This window comes from Conger conger, chromosome 19, assembly GCF_963514075.1.
Source record: "Conger conger chromosome 19, fConCon1.1, whole genome shotgun sequence".
Lineage (NCBI taxonomy): Eukaryota > Metazoa > Chordata > Actinopteri > Anguilliformes > Congridae > Conger > Conger conger.
In genome coordinates this window covers 8,859,076-8,883,643 of record NC_083778.1, presented here as the reverse complement: position 1 = coordinate 8,883,643, position 24,568 = coordinate 8,859,076, and the positions used below count along the sequence as shown (strand labels likewise).

At 49.2% G+C, this 24,568-nt stretch overlaps 1 protein-coding gene across 1 annotated transcript; it reads right to left on the bottom strand.

Moving 5' to 3' along the window:
- Positions 1-1,847: 1,847 nt before the first annotated feature.
- Positions 1,848-23,556, bottom strand: LOC133119110 (dynamin-1-like protein). Its single transcript, XM_061229529.1, has 18 exons — positions 23,360-23,556; positions 21,480-21,624; positions 17,828-17,874; positions 17,038-17,109; positions 16,672-16,758; positions 15,747-15,909; positions 14,218-14,338; positions 13,179-13,310; positions 11,358-11,564; positions 10,661-10,781; positions 10,412-10,567; positions 9,900-9,989; positions 9,606-9,698; positions 8,462-8,515; positions 4,337-4,474; positions 3,565-3,674; positions 2,902-3,061; positions 1,848-2,313 (listed from the first exon to the last, which is right to left on the bottom strand). The coding sequence occupies exons 1-18, from the start codon at positions 23,459-23,461 to the stop codon at positions 2,257-2,259; spliced, it is 2,055 nt and encodes a 684-aa protein (XP_061085513.1). The 5' UTR covers positions 23,462-23,556; the 3' UTR covers positions 1,848-2,256.
- Positions 23,557-24,568: the final 1,012 nt, after the last annotated feature.

The window sequence follows — 24,568 nt, the reverse complement described above, 5'->3', positions numbered from 1 at the left end:
GTAAAACAATAAATCACGTTCGCCTACAATAGATGATATAGATTTGCTGCACTTTAATAATATTAATATATGGACATCCATGTCATAGCTTGGGGGGGGTCGCTGTTGCTCTGAAGAAGTGACTTGCAATTTTTTCCACTTTGTCCTTCCTGTTTTGCTGCCCTTGCTGATACAAAGTAGGCTAATAAAACGTATTCGGGGTGAGCCTGACTGCCAGTTAAGCACCATCAGGGTAATGACAAGCCAGAGTAGAAATAATAAAATCCCAAAGGTCAAAAATATGCAGGCGCCAACAGCATGCTAATAGCATAGTAAAATGTGAAGCAAACCAACTGTAGTGCCAACAGTGACACCTAGAGGATGAGTACTGAAATGCAAGTGAATTGTTTCCCAGGTCACATGTCCAGGGAGCGCACAAACACACACACACACACACACACACACACACACACACCTTGTGAAATGGTTTTCAAACTCAGTCCTCTGGACCACTGTGTGTGATGTTTTTTTGCTGAAGCCAATGTCTTGCTTGATTAAGTTTGTTTAACACACGTTCAACAAAGTTCTTTCACAATTTGTCCTTCTTGACATAAGGAATTAATGATTTGCTTGCGCTTCATTTTAACGGCCGCATAGCCACACGTTCACCAATTTGGAGCCTTTTGATTCACCTCGGTTTTTAAATCGGTCGGTTAGAGGAAAGAAAGTATGTCATTGTTCGCAATGCAGCACAATAAGTGTGTGTTCCCGGGACGTTTATTTGTCAGGGCTTGCTCAGCTATTTCTCACATAATGTTGCCACAGTGGATAAATAATCTCTAAAAACGGGAACAAAGTCTCGTAAAGGAAAACGAGAAGCTCGTTAAAATCCCGGGATTGCATTGCGTTTGTGGTTGGAATGCAAACCAGCATCTCTCTCTGTGTTTGATGCAGCTTCCCCTAGTTACATGCCAGACATGCGTAGTTCCGCCGAAGTTCCACTCCTGCAATGCCGGTATGTGCAGGGGTTGGCTTGTGCCAATTACCTGAGACGTAATTACATTATGTCGAAATTACATTGTCATAATTACATTATGTTGTAATTACATTATGTCTCAGTGACGTAATTAGCTATTTGCACCAAAGCCAGGTCACTGATTGACCATACTACAGTGACACATTTTATACAGGGACACAGCGGTTGTTAGTTGTGATTCATCAGCTTATTACAGTGGTGCCACAGGGTGTGCTGGGTCCTCACTCCTGGTCCTGGAGAGCCGCAGGGTGTGCTGGGGTCCTCACTCCTGGTCCTGGAGAGCCGCAGGGTGTGCTGGGGTCCTCACTCCTGGTCCTGGAGAGCCGCAGGGTGTGCTGGGGTCCTCACTCCTGGTCCTGGAGAGCCGCAGGGTGTGCTGGGGTCCTCACTCCTGGTCCTGGAGAGCCGCAGGGTGTGCTGGGGTCCTCACTTCTGGTCCTGGAGAGCCGCAGGGTGTGCTGAGGTCATCACTCCTGGTCCTGGAGAGCCGCAGGGTGTGCTGGGGTTCTCACTCCTGGTCCTGGAGAGCCGCAGGGTGTGCTGAGGTCATCACTCCTGGTCCTGGAGAGCCGCAGGGTGTGCTGGGGTCTGACATTTTTGGTCTGACTCGCGGTTGCAGTTCGTTGGAGTTGCACACCGAGGACCGAGGTTCGATTCGAAGTTTGGCCGGCTCACGTGGAGCGGCATAATTGGCTCGCTGCTCCAGGGGAGGGACAAGCTCGCACTAATTGGATTAGATCGGGCATAATTGGCTACCAAATTGGGAGAAAAGGGGAAAAATGTGAAAAATGTGTAGAAATGTGAAGAAAGAGACTGAAACATTTCGTGATTACAAAACCTTTATTCCCTGGCCCTCCAGTGTGACAGACTGGAGCCGTTTAACAGAAGCGGTGACACGTTTACATTTACGAGGCCCGGGGGGAGCTGGCGAGCCTCCTACCTATGTACAGATATTTACGTGAATAAGCCGTGCGGGTTCTCCCTCCGCTAAGGTGCTACAGAACACACTGTGAGCTAGGCGTGCTCCGTGCTATAAGTGCTAACGTGCTACGGTCTATGTACAGTACGTGAAGTAACATCAGGCACGCAAACCAATCACGACAGTGCAATTTTCAAGTCTGTTCCACATCTCGGATGGGCTCTCTTTGGAAGAGGGGAGGGGGGGGGGATGGGAGGGGGTGGGGCTTGATAGGATGCGCGGGGCCTTGATAGGCTGAAGGGGGGGGCGGGGCTGGGGCGCTTCACCACAGGTGCGTCTCTCTTATTTCGCCGATCACGTGGCTGGCTTTCTGCAGGGCCTGGGGGGAGAGGGGGGGGGGGTACATGGAGAGGCTCAGTGACACCTCCCGACAGAGGCGGAAAAATCCAGGTTCTGAAAGTACAATTTGTTCCAACCGCCTGGACTGGTACCTCTCTACAGCTAGGGGGGGTCGATCTAATGAGCAAAGTTAGGTGGAAGAAACGCATGGCAGGACTTTCTGACCCCCTGGACTTAGCACCTCTCGTAACCAACAGCACACATTTGTGTGTGTGTGTGTGTGTGTGTGTGTGTGTGTGTGTGTGTGGTTACCTTCATTCTCTCATTCCTGTGTGAGTGTTGGGTGTGTATGCGAGTGTGTGTGTATACGTGTGTGTCTGCATCGGTGTGTGAGTGTGTGTGTGTGTGTGTGTGTGTGTGTGTGGTTACCTTCATTCTCTCATTCCTGTCTGAGTGTTGGGTCTGTGTGTATGTATGGATGTGTGTAAGAGCGTATGTATGTGTGTGCGTGCGTGTGTGTGTGTGTGTGTGTGCGTGTGTGTGTAAGAGCGTATGTGTGTGCGTGTGTGTGTGTGCTTGTGCGCGTGTGTGTGTGTGTAAGAGCGTGTGAGTGTGTGTGTGTGGTTACCTTCAGCATGTCCGCAGCCTCGTTGCGTCTCTGGGCCATGTCCTCAGACTCAGTCAGCAGGTCGTCCAGCAAGCCTGACTTGTACAGCTGCCCCACCAGCTCACTCTGCAGGCTGTCCTTCACGTGGTTCACCAGGAAGTGCATCACCGCCTTGGGCACGCTGCAAAGACAGGGGCAGCACTGAGCCACTGATACTACTGGAGCCGAAATGGAGCCACTGTCACACTACCGGAGCCAGAATGGAGCCACTGTCACACTCCCGGAGCCAGAATGGAGCCACTGTCACACTCCCGGAGCCAGAATGGAGCAGTGTCACACTACTGGAGCCAGAATGGAGCAGTGTCACACTACTGGAGCCAGAATGGAGCAGTGTCACACTACTGGAGCCAGAATGGAGCCACTGTCACACTCCCGGAGCCAGAATGGAGCAGTGTCACACTACCAGAGCCAAAATAGAGCAGTGACACACTACCGGAGCCAAAATAGAGCCACTGTCACACTCGTGGAACCAAAATGGGTCACTGTCACACTTCCGGAGCCAAAATGGAGCCACTGTCACACTGCCGGAGCCAGAATGGTGCCACTGTCTCACTACTAGAGCAGGACTGTTTGTTTGGTGCAGAGACTGGACCCAGGCACTGACGCACCGCACGGAGTCATTACCTGTCCTGGATATTTTTCCGGACGATGAGGAAGTAGGACTTGATGAGCCTCTCGATGACCTCGCAGTCGCGCTGCTCCCGAGGCGAGAGCTTCCTGGAGACTGGAACCGGCTGCGGAGGAGGAGAGAGACGTGAAGGCTGTCCCAAACGCGCTGTCGATCTTTAGTGACGCGTCTAACGCAGGGGTGTCAAACTGAATCCCCAGGGGGCCGCAGTGTCTGCTGGTATTTGCGGTTTCCTTTCAATTCCTTTCAATCAGCTGCCAATTCAGGCCTCGAGAACAAGGTGTGTCGATTCTTTTGCCAATCAATGACTTAAATGCACCGCAGGTTCTGAGAACAACCCGAAAACCAGCAGAACACTGCGGCCCTCCAGGACTGGAGTTTGACACCTGTGGTCTAAAGTGAAGAACCGAAAGTCTTCAGCACAGAACAACCCGAAAACCAGCAGAACACTGCGGCCCTCCAGGACTGGAGTTTGACACCTGTGATCCAAAGTGAAGAACCAGAGTCTTCAGCACAGTAAATACCCATCACGGTGTCGTAGAAGAGCGCCCCCTACTGGCCCACCAACACGTCTTCCACTTTATTCCATGGGGGACTTCCACCCACAAACAGTGCTGACCATGCCCACACCTGCTTAGCTTCAGCAGTTTGATATGAGTCAGGTACAGGGTGCTACAAGCTGCAGGCTAGCGAGGTAATGTTAACGTTAGCCCGCTACACACCCCAGGAAGTGGGCGCCGCGCAGCGACAGGAAGTGACCTCACCCACCACGTCCAGCAGGTTGATGGCGTGCCCCTTCTGCGGGCTGGCGGGGAGAGGGGGCGTGGCCTTGCCCCGGTCCTCGTGAGGCTCCTCCCCCTTCTTCAGCATGCCCCTCCAGGCCCCGCCCCCGGCCTCCGGGTCCCCCTGCGGAGAGACGCGCAGCCAATGAGGGCCCGCCGTTCAGCCCCCCCCCCCTCCCCCACACTCATTGGCTGCGGCCCTGCAGGGGCGGGGTTCAGCCGTGTGGCTTGGTTTGATGCTCATTTCCTGGTTTTGTTGAGACACTGCTAACTAGCGCCACTGCAGTTAGCTCCAGCGGAGGTGTTTCAGCTACTCTCTCGATGTAAAGTCAATGTTTATCAGACGCTAAAAATAATACAAGGAAAATGTAGTCGCAATCTGTGTTGTTTCGTTCATCTCGTGTCTCCCGATGTGTTTTCCTTTACTGCGTTATGACGGGACGGGAATACTTTGTGGACGTGTCGGGGACAGTTTGCGTCACGTTTAGCGAGTCTCTCTCTCTCTCATGCTACTGCCCATCTCTGGCTCCATCCTGTAAAACTTGACTTCCTGTACGCTTTTCACGAGCCCATGGACAGTCAGTGAGTCATGTCACAGGCATTTGGTCCCATATCTCTACAGTCTACGGGCCAGCAGCTTCTCTGCCCTCTTCTTGACCCCTCTGGGATAACCTCATTGTTTCAGTTGCGATGTGTTTGAGAGATACTCATTGTTCCTGAATGCCATTTTCACCTTTTTGCTGAGTGTGTAACATTTTGAACAGTTTGAATGGTGCAATAATCTCCTCAGGAAAGAGAGTCTCACTCTTCCGATGACACGGTCATGAGATTAATTTCTCTACTACAACCTTGAAAAGCGCTGTCGCTTTACCTTGCAAACCGCTCTGTGTGAGTGCCTCTCTTAAGTTCTCAAAGCTTCACTAAATTTATCAACACCTTTTGACACGGTCCTCTTTGAAGTGCAGATGAGTTATTCTGAAGAGTGTTTGGAAGATGGATCAGGGCAAGAAAAAGGTTGAATGCTTTGTCGATTTCAATCGCGTGCTTGACGGTCTTTCCTGCTGTAGGCGGGCAAGCCTTTATTCCACCTCCCGGACTGCTCGCCAAACCTACACTTCATGCGTTCATTCCACTGAAACGGCACACATCATATCTGTGCCCCGAATCCAAATCCAGCCCTGGTTTTCTCTTCTGCCAGGTGATTAGCTGAACAGTTAGTGCCACTGATTGGCCAGACCGTCGTCATGCCTGACTCCCAGGTAAAGGGAGGGTGAACACACCTGACTCCCAGGTAAAGGGAGGGTGAACACACCTGACTCCCAGGTAAAGGGAGGCTGAACACACCTGACTCCCAGGTAAAGGGAGGGTGAACACACCGGACTCCCAGGTAAAGGGGGGGTGAACACTCCTGACTCCCAGGTAAAGGGAGGGTGAACACACCTGACTCCCAGGTAAAGGGAGGGTGGACACACCTGACTCCCAGGTAAAGGGAGGGTGGACACACCTGACTCCCAGGTAAAGGGAGGGTTAACACACCTGACTCTCAGGTAAAGGCAGGGTGATCACACCTGACTCCCAGGTAAAGGCAGGGTGATCACACCTGACTCCCAGGTAAAAGGAGGGTGAACACACCTGACTCCCAGGTAAAGGGAGGGTGAACACACCTGACTCCCAGGTAAAGGGAGGGTGGAAAACCAGCAGGTATCGGACCTCGAGGGCCGTGATTTCACGACCCCCGGTCAAGGATCTTTTCACCGAGGCTCTCGCGCTATTTGGCGGAAACGGCGCAAAGCCAGGGCCTTGCGGGAACAGAGCGAGCGCACTCCCGCCAAAAAGATCAGTGCCCTCATCTGTAGCTTCCCAATTCCACGACCGCACCTCTGAATTCACACCGGCCACACACGGCACTGGCACACAGCTCAAACGGACGCCTCGATATTCACGCCAACGACAGCGTGTGGAGAACGGGCGGTTTGGTTAGGAGTGAAACCAAGTCAGCGTGGACTCTGCGAACTACATGAAAGCAGCAGTTGGTCCAACAGGTGCAACCCTGGTCTCGGAGAGCCATGAGCTTGGGTGGTTTTTGTTTTCGCCTGAAAAGCAGCACCCAGTTCAAACCCAAGTAGCCAGGTGAGGCGAATATCTGTGTCAGAGGGCAGAGTAATATCTAAATCAGCAGAGCCTGTGGCTCTCCAGGACCAGAGCTGCAGACCTGTGCGCTCGCCTTAACAGCCGCAACACAAAATCAATATGTAGCTGTCAATATGAAAAACATGTGGGGAAGAGGTTCAAGGTTCTTCTACACCAGAAGGACAGTTTTCAAGCAGCCTGTTTGTAAGTTAATGATCTGAAAAAGGGAGACATTTTTGTAGGGTGGGAGGTTTTGTGAACGCTCGTCCACCTTACTAGTCATAACCGGGTTTCAGTTCGAAATTCCATCGTCATAAAAAGGCATTCGTAAAATTCACAGCAGTTTTCCAGGCAGGATGCGCACAGAGCTGGGAGGTAGCGCAGGGGCATAGATCTGTAAAATGGATTAAAAAAAAAACGACACGAAATGAAAACGTGAACGTAAAGCACACTTCACACAAGCCCTGTGTGAGTTTTCCACACTGGGAGCGGAATACTCTCCAGGGCAGGGATTGGTCAGGGTGTGGGGTGGGGTGGTCTCCATGCCAACGCCGTGCAAAACACACCTTGGGGCCCTCTGCCTCCGAGAGAGCCGGGGCCTCGCTAGGGACCGCGGACGGGCCCCCGGGGCCCCTTAGGGACTGAGAGAGAGGGAGAGAGAGAGAGAGGGAGAGAGGGAGGGAGGGAGAGAGGGAGGGAGAGAGAGAGAGAGGGAGAGGGGGGGGGGGGGGAGAGAGATGGAAACAGTGTGGAGGAGGGGAAGAGACTGGAGAGGTGGAGAATGAAACTGCCTGGCGTACAGAAGAGGGAGGAGTGGTGTGTTTGCCGTCGCAGGAGAATGAACACAACACAGAGCCAGGCTACAGGAAAGCTCCCGGTGGTATAACCCTACTTACAGCCTAGCCTTACAGAAAAGCCTGGCTGACCTACTTTCCTACTTCCCCAGTTAATACATTACCTTATTGAAGCCTGTCCAACCCTTTTGATTTGTTATAATGGATTTCTGTCTTATTTATTCTTCCTTTACACCTTGCCTGCCAGCTCCCCCTCTATAATCAGGATCCTCCTGAGATTTCTTCCCATCGGGGAGTTTTTCTCCCCACTCTGGATTCGGGGTTCAGGTGTGGTGTTTGCTCTGTAAAGTGTCATTGTGATAGTCTTCTGTAAAAAAGCTATCCAATTTGCTATACAAATAAATTCCAATTGAATTCAATACACGAGAGTCAAGCCATAGAAAAGCACTCTGTGGTATCATCCAGAACAGTCGAGCCAGGCCACAGAAAAGCTCTCCATCACATCATCCAGAACAGTAGAGCCAGGCCACAGAAAAGCTCTCCATCATATCATCCAGAACAGTCGAGCCAGGCCACAGAAAAGCTCTCCATCACATCATCCAGAACAGTAGAGCCAGGCCACAGAAAAGCTCTCCATCATATCATCCAGAACAGTCGAGCCAGGCCACAGAAAAGCTCTCCATCATATCATCCAGAACAGTAGAGCCAGGCCACAGAAAAGCTCTCCATCGTATCACCCAGAACAGTAGAGCCAGGCCACAGAAAAGCTCTCCATCGTATCACCCAGAACAGTAGAGCCAGGCCACAGAAAAGCTCTCCATCGTATCACCCAGAACAGTAGAGCCAGGCCACAGAAAAGCTCTCCATCATACCATCCAGAACAGTAGAGCCAGGCTACAGGAGAGCCTCTGTTGCCATCCCACGGCTGTGTGTGTTTTCCTGCCTCGAGCAACACTTCACAATGACAGTGATAAACGAAGCGACATCTCCGTACGCTTCTGCGACCTGTGAGAAAGTCCGCCGCATCGAACAGCTGCCTACTGGAGCGCGCACCGTTCGGGGGGGCGAAAGGGGAACGGTGCGCGGGGGGTCAAGAGAGAGTAATGACGCACTTCAGGGTTTAATGATGCCGCGGAGGCGCTCGACGGCGCGGGGAAGGGGTTAAAGAGGCGCTGAGACGGCGGTACCTTGTCTCTCGGGACGGCCGCGGGGAGCTCCCTCATCCTGTTCCGCCTCTGCTCCTGCGGGGAAGAAGGGAGTTTAAACGAGGGGAAAGACAGACGGAAGCGCTGCGGACCCACACCCCGGCTCCCTCGCTTTCAGTGGGTCGCACGTGACAGACCGTGAACAGGGCGGCCTGCAGCGTAGCGGTTAAGGTAAAGGACTGGGACACGCGAGGTCGGCGGTTCTAATCCCGGTGTAGCCACAATAAGATCCGCACAGCCGTTGGGCCAGGGGAGGATTGTCTCCTGCTTAGTCTAATCAACTGTACGTCGCTCTGGATAAGAGCGTCTGCCAAATGACGTTAATGTAATGTGTCCATTTCTGGTTTTCAGAATATACCTTCAACCTCCCTCCTGATTTCTCCCCCCCCCCCTTCCGTTACCCCTCTTGTCTAACCCTAATCCTTAATGAAAAAGATTTAAAAAAAAAAAAAAAAATTGCGCTCACGATGACTATTGTCTTTTTGTTTTGAACAGCTCTTCATGTGTATTTGGCTATAGATTTGATGCTTGTCACCTATGCACTTGTAAATCGCCGAGGATTAAAAGCGTCTGCCAAATGACAAAAATGTAAAAATGTCATGTAAATGGTTTTCATGCCAACTTCCGACCTTAGTTACTCAATTAGCCCAAACATTTACACCGTCTAACATTTTAGCAACAGTTCTGGATACACACATTAATGACTTGTGTCTCTATATTTACAGTGATTTAATCTGTGAGTGAACCAGTGTTGGTGCGTACAGCCAATTCGCTCATTTAGCCAGGGTAATGGGTATAAACAAAACCCTGCATACACACCGGCCCTCCAACTCAAGAATTGCCCACCCCTGGTCTACAAGAGTGGTTTTTCTTTCTAACTTAAAATAACTGTCATTTAAACAGCATTACACTCATTGAGCAGATTCTCTTCCCCAGAGCAATTTCCCGCGTACGTCAGCGAAATCCTGGAACGCAAAGACATTTATGTTGTGACATGCTTGGCTGTTTACTGCAGCGTCTCGCAGCTCAGCCTACCTCGCTGGAGGGTACATGGACAGAGCCTCGGGCCGAAGGTGGAACTGAGTTGGGGCCGCGGTGTCGTAGGCGTGCCGCGGGGTGCTCTCACCTCGATGTTGCTGTTCATCAGTCCGCAGGCGTCGGCGAAGTCCGGGTGCTTGGTGTTGATGTAGGCCAGCTCGATGGCCACCAGGTTGTGCACCTGAAACAGACCCAGCCCCAAGTCTGACTCTCAGAGAAGCTTCCGGAAAGAATCCGGAAGAATGCGGCTAAAGCCGGTCTGCCCCGCACCCCTGTTGCTGGAGTTGGGGGAATGTACTCCGGTTTTGCCTACCCGGTGGACCCCCCACCTCCACCGTCCCTGAGGGAGAGGAGGCACAAAGGGGAGGCGGTGCTGACTCACCATCTCGTTGGTCACAGGCAGCCTTTTCCGGAGGAGGGAGGTCACCACTTCAACTATGGCGTCGTGCAGCTTTGGGAAGCGCAGAAGCTCCTGGGACAACAGGAACATTACAGCACGCTGTAGTCACTGCAGTGTGTATAGTGTAGGGTACCTATAGTATAGTAATAGTGTACTATAGTACCTGTGTGCTGTAGTTGCTGCAGTGTGTATAGTACCTGTGTGCTGTAGTTGCTGCAGTGTGTATAGTACCTGTGTGCTGTAGTTACTGCAGTGTGTATAGTATAGTACCTGTGTGCTGTAGTTGCTGCAGTGCGTATAGAATAGTACCTGTGTGCTGTAGTTGCTGCAGTGTGTACAGTATAGTACCTGTGTGCTGTAGTTGCTGCAGTGCGTATAGAATAGTACCTGTGTGCTGTAGTTGCTGCAGTGTGTACAGTATAGTACCTGTGTGCTGTAGTTGCTGCAGTATGTATAGTACCTGTGTGCTGTAGTTGCTGCAGTGTGTATAGTACCTGTGTGCTGTAGTTGCTGCAGTGCTGGATGATTCGCTGCATCTCCTCGTGCACCAGCTCCACACAGCGCAGGCTGGGCTCCTCCAGACGCTTCACCTGCCTCTTCACCAGCAGCTCGAAGGACACCTCAGGCACGAAGAGGGCGGGGCGGGGGCCCTACGGAGAGAGGGGGGGGGGGGGACACGCCTTTACCCAGCAGCCCCTGCAGTGCTGACCACAGAGAGGCCAGATTCCGCCCACCCCGCTCACCGTTGCGTTCCGGATCGCGGTCAGCACGTCTATGGTGGTGAGTCCTCCCAGCGGGTCCACCGACTCCAGCGTCCGGCCGAACGTCTCGTGGAATATGTAACAGATCCTGGCCCCGCCACACCTGTGAGGCCACCGAGACAGGAGTTCCGTTAACTGGTGACATTTTGTGCCATTAGCGCTGTAATCCTGGCAGTTAAGTTTGACGACATCCAATCAAAGAGTGTACTCTAAAGGATACATTCAGCCAAAAACTAACAAAATATTTCCAACATCTGCAGACAGCCCACTTTATAAGCTCCTAAAAATTGGGACAGATTATGTTGTTTGGAATAACTATTTGATAGAAAAGCTCTGTGTATGTTGGCATTATCTTTACGGTTTAAAAATCACATGTGGGTGTATACAAGTTGTACGTCTTTTAAACATTACATTTACATGTCATTTGGCTGACTCTTTTATCCAAAGCGACCTACAGCTGTTGAAACTAAGCAGGAGACAGTCCCCCCCTGGAGCAATGCAGGGTTAAGGGCCTTGCTCGAGGGCCCGACGGCTGTGCGGACCTTATCGCGGCTACACCGGGGATCGAACCGCCGACCTCGCGGGTCGCAGTCCTTTACCTTAACCGCTACGCTACAGGCCGCCCCCTACATCATCCTGAAAGCCGCTTCCTGGTTTCCCTGGCCTCCCGTAGACTCACAGCTCGGCCGTCTCGATGTACTTGGCGGTGCCCTCGATGGTGTTGCAGTATTCGGCGGCGAACTTGGTGACGAGCTGCAGCAGGGTGGCGCTGTGGTCCTCCACGGGCTGGCCGTAGCTGCTGAGCAGGGACTGGTACTGCGCCGCCAGCACGTTGATGCGCGTCTTCAGCCCCGGCAGGCAGTCCCGGATGTGGTGCATCAGCAGCCTGCGGGGGGGGAGGGGGGGGAAAGGGGGGCGCCCCCGTCAGTCCTCAGGGAGCTCGGGCGGTTATCTGCTCGCCTCAGCCATCTGCTCGGGGGGTCGTTGCGTATCTCTGTTGCGTAGCGACGCATTGTGACGGGCTGTAGAACTCTCTTTGCTCGTCTTGGGTAAGGTCTTAGCAGTGTATCCACTACGTATAGGCATCCGTTTCGCCGTAACGGAGCGTAATATTAATGCTTTAGGTGGTGATGTTGTCACCCTCATAGCGCTTTCGACACAAACGTTTCAGCGTACGCGCTATATAGCTGTGCTTTCAGTGCGTGATTACTCGTCCACAGCAATCAAAATGCGATACGTCACTCCGCAACGGAGATCTGCAAGGACCCCGAGCAGATTGAGGCGAGCAGATCGTAGACCGACAGCGGTTCACTCAGCACTGGTTCACTCACTAGAATGTTTATGTCGTGCTTTTGAACCTGATATGTACTCCTTACAAAGGAGTTGTGTACAGTGGGCTCCAGAATTATTCGCAACCTTGATAAACGTGGCGGTCTCTCTCGCTCGTTCTCAGGCTTTTCCCATGCTGATGGATGACAAAGGGATTTCGCATTTGTGTGACCTCACTGAAACAGGAAGTGATGGAATTGACACGCTATCGTTCCTTTAGACTGAGACCAACTTATTTGTTTTAGTTTGTTTGATTTTATTTACAATAATTATTAGGGGTGCCAAGAATTTTGACACCTGTGGTTTACAGAAAAAGATTTGAACTTCAAAACAAAACGTACGTTTGAACATAACATAAATGATGTAGTCTGTGTAGTTCATTATACGCAGCCTTTTTTTCTTCATTTTTACAGAGAGGGCCAATAATCCTGGAGCCCACTGTAGCTCTTATAAAGGGCCATTCAAAGAGGAAAGTCAATATACTGTCGCAAATACAAGCAAACTGAAAGGCAAACAGCAACTCTGCTGTAAAAGTTTTGCGAAGAATTACTAAGAGGTCCCAGAGGGCAGGCATATATGCAGGTTTTTGTTTCCACCTATTACCCTGACTAAATGAGCAAAACTGGCTGTGTTGGCAAATATTGAATGGTTTTGGAATCAAATATTTTTCTATGCTTTACTGAGCTTGTCTGGTGTATTGGAACTGATTAAATACTCTCAAAAAGTGCAAACCCCACCTTCTCTTGGCCTGAACATTTCTCCCGCAAGTCTTTTTTCCTCCCCACCCACCTTCATTCGGTTGATTCCCTGACACCAGAACTAAACGGGATTAGCGCTTGGCGGCGTTTCAGAGGAGCGGGGTAAGCCGTACGGCTAACTCAGACGGAATATTAATTTCAAGGTCGCGCGGTAACGGTTAACACGGGAACAGAAAGTCAGTTGAGTGAGCCGGCTCTGGAATCAAAACGTCTGCGACCAAACGGAGCTCGGCTGAACCCAGGGCTCTACCGTGCTCCCATTTTAGGAGCGTTTACTCCTGAAAATTGATGGGTACGCATTCGTGTGCTCCTAAATATTTCAACTTGGGAGCCCATGCGCTCCTTGGAAAAAGAAATGTTCGTGTCGAGGTGTAGAACTGCGGCACCGTCTGAGAAAATCCGTAGAAATCTACCTGTTCAAGGTCCTGGCCAGGTATTTGGTTCCGTTTCTGTTGGCGAGAGAGGGGTACTTCTTCTGCAGGAAGGCGAACTCATCCCGGATAGCGTCAGCCACACACTTCTTCCTGTTGATGTCTAACTGACTCCTGCGGGCCAAGACAGGACGGCGACGTTTAGATTTGCAAACGCTCATATCCAGGGAAACGCAGAACAGTGCTTATACTTAGTTAGACTTTCTACATAAACACGACATAGGCAAGGTCAATAGCTCCTTGCAGGCAGACGGTTGTGTGTGTGTGACTTTCTAGTGTCACTGGTGTATCAGTGGTGACGTAATTATTATTAAACTGGTATTAGCACATGGGTATGTTTATGTAGTCTTTTTGAAGGTTATATTAACTGCTTAGGTTGCACAGATCTTAAGATTGACCTTTCACAGATGCAGTGTTACAAACTAAGCTCAGCTGAACACCAGCGTGGATACGAGAGTTGACTAGAACACAATAGAAATGAAGTGACATGATAAAAATCAATGCTGTAATCAATATACTGTCCTGCACACGAGCCAAACTGATAGAGAAATATTGATGCGAGTCTGCTATAAACGTATACCATGAATTACATTACAACCAATGCCCTGGAGTCCAGTTAGTGTATAAATGTGTCATGAAGTGCACACCATGTCGGACCAATTAAACGGGGACCGTAGATCTCACACGTTCCATTTCTGAAACGGCGGTTAAAATTTGCTGGGGTCTGTACAATGACTTCGGTGTCGGAGAACGAGCCCAGGGGGCGGTGCGGGGCGGGGAGGCCTACCTGTTGACCACGCCAATGAGGCCTACCTGTTGACCACGCCGATGAGGCCTACCTGTTGACCACGCCAATGAGGCCTACCTGCTGACCACGCCGATGAGGCCTACCTGTTGACCACACCGATGAGGCCTACCTGTTGACCACGCCGATGAGGCCTACCTGTTGACCACGCCGATGAGGCCTACCTGTTGACCACGCCGATGAGGCCTACCTGTTGACCACGCCAATGAGGCCTACCTGTTGACCACGCCGATGAGGCCCAGTTTGACGGGGATGACCCGGCCCAGCAGCACGTCCATGGCGTCCGTCCCGGCGTCCATCAGGTCCAGCTTGGTGACGACGGCCAGGGTTCTGCGTCCTGAGACACGCAACGCAGCGTTAGGCCTGGAATACCCTACACAAGTCTGTGAACCATACCCTACACACGTCTGTGAACCATACCCTACACAAGTCTGTGAGCCAAACATACCCTACACACGTCTGTGAACCATATCCTACACACGTCTGTGAACCATACCCTACACAAGTCTGTGAACCATACCCTACACAAGTCTGTGAGCCAAACATACCCTACACAAGTCTGTGAGCCAAACATACCCTACACACGTCTGTGAACCATACCCTACACACGTCTGTGAACCATACCCTACACAAGTCTGTGAACCATACCCTACACAAGTCTGTGAGCCATACCCTATGCAAGTCCATGAAACCATACCCTACAAAGTCTGTGAATCATACCCTACACAAGTACGTGAAGGCAAATGACAACACCAGGCTGACACATTGCAAACGCATGGTCCGGTTGTACGTACTCAACATGCGTACTTGTGGAGGTAATAAACCCCAGTCCTCAAGGGGGCGAACCAGGACAGTTGTGAAAGAAAACAGGCACTGAAGACAACTGCTTCATCCTCCTGTTGCCTGCTATAGCGCCCCCTCACTGCGCCGCTTAACACTGCAGCTCGCGCTCGTGACGCGTTAAGAATTTCAGCCAACGCATTTTTAGAAGGCGACGCCGTGTGAAACGGTCTTTGTGTAGCTCTAAGCGGCGGCGTTCGCCTACTTCCGTCAGGAATGATCCAGGCCGCAGGAGTCACACTGCTGACAGGGCGGAATGAGCGCGAACAGGCTGAACGAGCTAAACGGGCCAGTCCTCATCATTGACTACACTTACCTTTTACCCTCCCCAGAAGTGCAGAGCTTAGTCGGCTGATTTCACCCAGACCTGGGTGTTTTGGATTCAAATACTTTTCTGCGCTCGATTGATCTTGCCTGGGGCAATTAAGCCATCCAAGAGGACCAGAAGGCGGGGGTTGGCACATTGAGAGTATTTCATAGGTCCCAATACACCAGACAAGCTCAGTATAGAAGAATATTTGAATCCAAAACAATTATGTATGTGACCCAGGTCTGATTTTCACCATTTATTTCTACCTCCTGGCAGAAGAACAGACAAAACTGTGACAAACACACACCCCGAACCACTAAACTACATCACCTATTCTTATGTAGCTACATTCACTTTATGCTTGTCAGTGACAGTAAGGGTGAGTGGTAGTGTATGGGTCAGGGGTCATGGCTAATGCTTTTCTGTGCTCGACAGATCTTGCCTGGTGCAGTTAAGCCAACCAAGAGGACCAGAAGGTGAGGTTTGCAGTTTTTGAGCGACATTCTTTATGTTTGTCAGCGACAGTAAGGGTGAGCGGTGGTGTAGTGGAGTCGGTGTCAGGGGTCAGGGGTCAGGGGGTCGTGGCAGCGCTGACCGTCGGGGTCCACTTCGCGGGCCAGCTTCAGCGCCTCGGAGGTGGCCATGTCGGTGTTGGCGGCCGTGACCGCCAGGATGATGCAGTTGGGGTTGCTGATGTGCTTGATGATCAGCTCCCGGATCTGCAGCTCGATGTCTTTGGGCTGGTCTCCCACCGGGACCTGGGGGAGGGGAGGGGAGGGGAGGAGCACGGTCACACCACTTACCCTCCCACCGCACAAGGGAATCACTCGCATTTATTTTATTTTGTTCATGTTCAGTTGGAAAATGAAAAGATTCTGGACCAAATAAATACTGTATACCAGAGTGTGCAAATGTTTTCTGCCCCCTCGATTTATTTTTGTTTGTTTTTGTTTTCTGCATTCGTGTGTTTGTTTCTTTCATTTTCCCCCCAAAAACATTTACAGATATTTTTGGGTATTTTGTTCAACTTAGTAACACATTAAGTAATCGAAGACTTTATATAACTTGCTCGAGGCTGCCTGAGATTACCAGGACAACCAGAAGCAAATGAGACAGCCAAAGTCTGCAGGACAACTGTGAGAAGTACCTTATGTTTTAAACTGCAGGACAGTGTACCAAAGAGAATTGATGCAGTTTTAAAGGCAAAGGCTGGTCATAACAAATATTGATTTCATTTAGTTTTTAACCGTTTACCGCTCTTGATCGTAACTTAGCTTTCGATATTTAGAAACTTTTAATCTCGTTATTTTGAAAGCATGTTCTCTTTGTGGATTTTGTTTAACATGAGCCAAAGACTGATATGTGTACTGGATAAATACACAAATTAACGTACTGGACTGTGTCGAGCCCGGTTTGCAGTGACAAACCCGGGAGCATGTATAAAGTCACTAATATAACGCCGTTTTAAATTATTCAGACGGTGCGTTTCTGCAGTGCGAGTGGGACCAGTGACGGGGCACCTTGGTGATTCCTGGGAGGTCCAGCAGCGTGAGGTTCACCACGTGAGGAGAGAAGACCTTCAGGTGAATGGGCTCGTCACTGATACCCTGCGGGAGTTAAACGCCTAGTCACTGCACACGTCAGTCAGTGTGCCCTGAACACTAACCTAAAGCAGAATTGAGTTATATTATTAACCTTTACAATGTTAAAAAAAGAAGGAAGACGCACACGCTACGTTTAAAGAGATCCTTGAAATGCTGCCAGGCTGTACGCCGGATACTAACCCAAGGAAAAGAGTTCCTGCTTGTAAAATGAGAAGTTCCTGTCTGTCGTGTGGAAGACAGAGAAAGGCCACATAACACACTTACATTCTTCCAGGCTCTCACCTTGTTACTGCCAGATATTCTTTCAGTTTCATTTTCGATCTCTTGCCTGATTTCGTCGAAGTCTGTGTATATCTGAAAATACACACATTTGTATGTATGCAGTCCATAAAGCTTTATTGGCAGGGTAACTGACAGATTAAATCGAAAGGATCAATTCCACATTCCAGGAGTGAAAAGTTTTAAGGCAGGGGTGTCAAACTCCAGTCCTGGAGGGCCGCAGTGTCTGCTGGTTTTTGGTGTGTTTCAGCACGAGAGATACATTTCAAAGTCTTCAATTGACTAAGGGGTCCACACACCTTGTTCTCAGGGCCTTAATCGGCTGCTGATTGAAAGGAAACCACAAAAACCAGCAGACACTGCGGACCTCCAGGACTGGAGTTTGACACCCCTGCTTTAAGGGATAATCCAACATTTTGGCTTATTATTGATATCAATTTTTACATTACATTACATTAATGGCATTTGGCAGACGCTCTTATCCAGAGCGACGTACAACAAAGTGCATACCCATAACCAAGGATAAGTGCACTGAAAGACCCGAGAGGGAAGTACAATTTCAACTGCTACCTGCACAGCAACGATAAGGACCAGGGCCAATTTGAATCCCTGTGCGTCCAGTGCAAAAATATTAGACAATATTTACCGGCTGCGTGCGAACTGCGATTTTCAGAAAGCTAATTCCCCAAAAAGTTGGACTGTCCCTCTCAATCTCAGTATACCGCTACATGTGACACCTGACACCAGAACCCGGCACTATGTGGCTCCTAAAATGGTGGAAAGCGAAAGCTACCTTGTTTTTGGTGTGAAGAAACTTCCCCCACTCCTCGCTGCCCACTCCTGTGTGTTGAAGAGAAAGGTGTTAGGCCTCCCTACAGCGCCCCCTACAGCTCGGTCCTGGGGACACACCGCATATTTACATTGACATTTTAGTCATTTAGCACATGCTTTTCATCCAAAGTGACTGACAAGTGCATTGGTTCTTCCACAGGTAAAAAGCACCAAATCCATAACTAGTAAAATACACGTGAACGGCCATTCTAAACAAAAAGACAGTCATCGTAAGTGCAATTTTTATTTTTTATTGGAAGGGGGGGAGGAAATCAGGAGGGAGGACTAAGGTACAGTTTGAAAAGGTGTTTTTAGTCTGCGTTGAAATATGGGGAGGGATTCTGCAATCCTGACAGCGCTAGGCAAGTCATCATATGCTGCTGTCTCTTGATGAATTGAGGTTCCCAAAAACATGCTAGAGTAGTTCTGATATAATTTTGTAGTAATTTGCTCTGTCATTGAACTCTTTTAGAACAATTTTTCATAATGACGGTTTTATGGTGACCACAATTTCAGAAATTAACCCCACTGATTTGACTGTCAGTACAAGTTAAAAGATCAATTCTAAAAAATATATATTTGAAAAATGAGACGCCCTAGTTTTCCTTACAGCACACACAGTTTTGGGGTGCGTGGATTTCAAACATTTACTCTTCGCAGTGTGAATTGCCATTTCTAACAAAATGTCACACAAAATAAAACTTCAATTCACACTGAGGGTCTAGACGAGAACCGTCCGATGCCTGCAATTCAGAGGTTCCTCAATAACGACAGGAATGAAAACCAGCATTCACAGCATTTCCCGTGATCCATGTGAGAAAATACTCAACAAAGCATTCTTGACATAAACTTGAATTATACATCAAGTTTTCTTTAGTATGAAATGGCGTACTTCAGGTATACTTCAAGTGTACTATTTTTCACAAGGGACGCAGTGGGTTCCAGACAGTACACAGCAGGTTTGAAAACCCCTGTGCGAGAGGATAAGCACGCGCCCTGGATGCTAATTAGGGGCGACATGGCTCAGGCAGTAAGAGCAGTCGTCTGGCAGTCGGAGGGTTGCCGGTTCGATCCCCCGCCCGGGCTGTGTCGAAGTGTCCCTGAGCAAGACACCTAACCCCCAAATGCTCCTGACGAGCTGGTCGGCGCCTTGCATGGCAGCCAATCGCCGTCGGTGTGTGAGTGTGTGTATGAATGGGTGAATGAGAAGCATCAATTGTACAGTGCTTTGGACAAAGGCGCTATATAAATGCCAACCATTTAATTCAGGTCTGCAGTGTGACTGGTCTGGTTACTAAAGGGATACAGCAGGGGGCCATGTTGGCCATGCCTCTCTCTCACTGTCCACCGTCTCCCGGGGCCAAGGGGGGTTATGGGCCAGAACCAGAACCAGAACCAGAACAGGGAGCGTGTGACAGAACTGCAGTGCATCGTGGGAAGAGAGGCACAGAGAGGCATTTGTTTTTGCTGACGATGGCAGAGCTAAACACAGCAGTGCTACACAAAATGTGCTTTACCGGTTGCGCAAGCAAAACGGGCAGGTGAGCGCGTTCGGGCGCTCCTCTCCCACGGCTAACCCCGGAGCTGTTGACGAGCGCTTTCCACACGTCTGACCGCTGGGGCCAGCGATCGGGCCTTTTCGGAGAGTGAGCTTCCTGTGCTTAAAAAAGCAGCCGACCGGCAAGGGGTGGGTGCAGGCCTGTACCGTCCAATCAGAAATCCTTCAGGCCCGTCGGCCGTCACACAGGCCTTGTGCGCACAACCAGCCTTAACCCTTTCAAGAGTAGGTTTTCTGGAAAGTTCTATCTCAGAATTCTAAGTCCGTGTTCCAGAATCCCACCGCTTCTAGTTACCAGCAGTGACTTGTGACATCAGCATTGGAATGTTCGGTTAAGAACATTCTAATCGCATACTTGCGACCTTTGCTTGTGGGTTGAAAGCGGGCTCCTCTCGATGCGGTTCGCGCGGAACGGTTTAAGAAGATTAGCCCGCTCCGTGAATTAGCGCGTAACTGACACGAAGTGGCAAGCCGTGGCACGGCGGCAAAATCAACGCGTTGAGGTCTGCGGTCGAAGAGAAAGTGACGAGAAGAAGCATTAGCGCCGCTAACAGCATTAGCGAAATCCATTAGCTTGCGAAGCAGCAGAGAGGGACCAGACGTGAACTTCGACTCCACTTACCAAATCCCGTAAAACAAATGGCATCCCGATCAGAGGACAACAGGGCGGGGTGCCACGCACACAAGTCTGCGGCAATAGGCAAACGCTAAGAAAGCTTTGAGGGATGAAAGCTTTGTCTTTGATTACTGAGGGATTTGATTGGTGACAGTAGCACACTGCTGTGTGAAACCATCAACTTCGTCTTTAATTTGCCTACAAAGGCAATGCAAAATGCACCTATGATTTGCATGTTTTGTAGTACCGGCCACAAAACTCTCCTGCTTTCTTTGTACTTTCCTGCAGCCTACTGAAAGAGCCAATGCACTGGATCCTGGTCAACGTTCACAGCACACTCCCACACCAGCTGTGACGAGCCACTGTTCCACTGTGACCGAAACCAGGTCTGACACCTCACCCCAGATCATCAAGCAGATGACGGGGTCTAAATTCAAATGCATATCAACACCACATACGCAAACACACACACACACACACATGCACGCACCACAGGACAACCCTGCTGAAAAAAACAGGTTTGATCCCCAGCTGGTCAAACCATGTTGAGTGGGGGTGCTGGTCTGAATGGGTCACCAGCTCCCAGCTCAACATTATTATTACATACCTGGTGGCGGCCTGTAGCGTAGTGGTTAGGGTAAATGCCTGGGACACGCAAGGTCGGTGGTTCTAATCCCGGTGTAGCCACAATAAGATCCACACAGCCGTTGGGCCCTTGAGCGAGGCCCTTAGCCCTGCATTGCTCCAGGGGAGGATCGTCTCCTGCTTAGTCTAATCAACTGTACGTCGCTCTGGATAAGAGCGTCTGCCAAATGCCAATAATGTCATGTAATGTAACATTATCGTTATTTCACTGCCACTTTTACCCAAAACGACTTAGGGTTGATTGGCCTAAGCATTGGGACAATCCTCCCCTGGAGCAATGTAAGGTTAAGGGCCTTGCTCAAGGGCCCAACGGCTGTGCGGATCTTATTGTAGCTACACCGGGGCTTGAGCCACCAACCTTCCAGGTCCCAGTCATATGCAGTACCTTCGCCTATACACTACAGGCTGCCCCCCAACATGGTTTGACCAGCTCAAGCTATGTTTTGAACCTACTGGTCATTTGGAGCTGGTCCAAGCTGGATTGTTCAGCTAAACAAACATTTCATTGCATGCCTTTATCCAAAGCGACTCATAGTTGATTAGACTAAGCAGGAGACAATCCTCCCCTGGAGCAATGCAGGGTTAAGGGCCTCGCTCAAGGGCCCAACGGCAGTGCACCGGGGATCGAACCACTGACCTCGCGTGTCCCAGTCCTTTACCTTAACCACTACGCTACAGGCCGCCACTACGCTTCAGGCCACCAAACTCCCACAGAGTGGAAGGCGGGAGACATAGACCGTGTAGGGTCGGGTCACTGCCGCGGCAGCCCACCAGATCGTTCACGGTCGCCGTTACCGTTCTCTTCGCCCGTCTTCCTGCGGTCGTCCGGGTCCGCGTTCACCAGCTGCAGGATGAGCGGCCGGCGCGTGACGACGCCCGTTCCCCGCGGCAACAGGTCCCGCCCCACCAGGCTCTCCAACACCGAGCTCTTGCCACTGCTCTGGGGACGGACAACACCGAGCGTCACATACTTCTCTGCGCTTTACTGAGCTGGTCTGGTGTACGAGAACCTATGAAATGCTCTCAAAACCTGCAAACCCTGCCTTCTGGTCCTCTCGGTTGGCTCAGTTGCACCAGGCACGATTAATCGAACACAGAACAATATTTGAATCCAAAACTATTACATATTTGACCCAGGCCTAAATTCAACCACCAGTCCTTTAAGGGTACAATCGGTAAGATTTTTGTGTCAAAACATTGTTACAAGACCATTGTAAATCCCTTCCTATCATTGAAAAAGGCTCACTGACATGTTGACTCACCCTCTGCCTGTGTTTATAGTCCTTAAATTCGGCTTTCAAAATAAGCAGCTGACGGGCCAGGCCGCACTCTGTATCAAACCATTGTATGGCCGTACAATAATTCAAGCTCATTGGTTGAAAATTGGTTCCAATTACTACAGCCAATGGTATTTCAATAATGAAGCTAGTCGTGCTTTACAGGATGAATGATTACGTGCATTGAGGAAAGATTTCTGTATAAAGAAACAACCACTCCACGTCACTGCACGTTTCTGAAGCTGTGTAACATATTTAAACTTTATATCCGTTCAGAGCAGGGGGGTTGTAGGAGTGATTTTTCAGAGAGAGAAAGCTTTGAGGCATGTGAGTTTATTGTCTAATTTAAAACGATATGTCGAACAAGGCCAGGCCACTTCAATTTCATTCAAATGTGGTTGCACACTTCCCCAACATTCAGAAACGACATACTTCAACAGCTTGAAATCCATATGCGTAAAACATTTTACAGAGGTGGTGATGGGAGTTGACATTTTTGGACACAACCACCCATTATCACAACTTCTCCACTGACGGGGATGTACAACTAGAGCACATAACACACTAAAAGACACTAACAATATGTGAGACAAGAAAAACTCTCATTTCACACAGCCATGAAAAAATGCCAAGAGAACTGTGGCAGTTCCTGTCAGTTCCGCGTTGTTGCCACAAGTCACACGACAGCAATTTAGCCTTTTATGGCACACCCCTGTGATTTATTAGCGTGACTAATTAATGATTCACATTAGAAATATCTGTAATTAATTAATGACTCGTCAAACGAATGAATGACGCAGATACATTATGATATTCCTGATGTCATTATAAATATCATCAAAGGTATTTTGACGAGGCAATATGTATTAAGCGATGTCTTGCCGTTCTTACAACTTGTCAGATTATAATTGCGGGTCTCGAATCATCGTTCGGAGTGGTCTCATTGTAATTATGACTTGCATTGTAGATATCTGAAATGTAATTTTGGATAGCAAAACTATGACATGTTAAAAGGGCCTAACTGCAGTAGACGCAAAACAGAAAACGACGTTAGCTATAGAGTTAAACTGCTAAAACAAATCGGCTAAAACAAACCAGATAACTGGAGCTGGACGTTAGCTTCCTCGTTCGGTTTCCGCACAATTCACGTCATGTGCTGGTTTTTACTAGACAACATATCTCACATTTCCATCGTTACAATTACTGGTTACCATAAATGACCGTTTTTGTCGGATACCGAAAACCTCTCCGCAAACATGTCAGTAAAGAAAACAGTTGCAGTACAACGTATTTTGCGCATCACACAGTATGTCCTGTTGTGACAACCGAAGACGTTTGACGTTTGACACCAAGGTCTCTGGCTCGCTGATGCGCTTATTTATAGAAGGTTGCAAATACCTGTGTTCCCACAACTGCAATTTGCGGCAGTTGGATGATATCGGCCCCAACAGTGTTAAAGACGTCCTGAAGCTTGTTTATAACGGGGATGAGAGCCTCCATGTTTCAGCAAATTTGCCACCTGCCGAAATGAAATCGACCCCCCAAAACGCGGGCACAAAGTCATTCAATGCCCCTGAACACTGGCACCACAACCACTACCCGACTCGGAGGAACGCCTCTTTCATGTTTTGCAGCGCTGCATTCTGGACCTTGTTGTTATTTCAAGCAAAACAAATGGCTTGCAAGTGTTCCTTGCAGCTTAAAAAAAGACTACAGTTCCTATGACAGTGGAGACGAAAAGTTGAAGTTAACGCCACATTACGTCAATTTGCAAGGGGCTGATGATATTCTATTTTTAAGGACAGTAACCCATGATACGGTGGACGTAACAGTAACCAGTTGATGCAGTATAATGTAAGGCTTTGTCTTTCATTTGTTGCTTTGTTATGTTTGTTGGGGAAATTGTATTAGACCTCGAAACGTTAGAATTGTGCATTTGCCCATTTATTTACTAATTTGCCTCTTTCATATCTTACTGTACCGTACACATTTGCCTTTCAATTGGCTGGTTACAATTACATTGTGATGAGCTGGATTCTTTTTTTCAGTTACATTAGTGCTGGATATGCGCTGGTTTACCCAGCAATCACTGACAGGTATTCAGTTGGATGACTTCCCTATCGTGGTTTCCTTAGAGATGAGGCTTGATTCAGTAAAGGCTTTTGGTGGAGCTTAGTTAGCATCAGCGCTTGTACACGGAAGCAAAGCTATTTATTTATCCTCAATACCAAAAATATTCATCCACGAGTAATATCAATATCAATTGAAAGATTCTTTATTGATGTTATCAGAAATATCAGACTAGAATAACTGAGAAAATGCGTTCACAAAACAAATGAGTTTAAGCTTGCAGAAATTACAAAGTGGGTCAACATCACTGCAGCATTTTACAACAGAGCTCTTGACAGGATAACATCTACATATCATTTTTCGGACACCTCCTGCACTTTGTGTTGAAATGTATTTCTTAAAGACCAGACTGCACAAAGGGTAAAGAATTAGACCAAAATGAGCTACGAGCTGGAACTGATACAAATCCTTTAACAATATTACTCTTATCCATTTATTATCAGTAGCATAATTTAGTAAACAGTTTGCAAGGCCAAT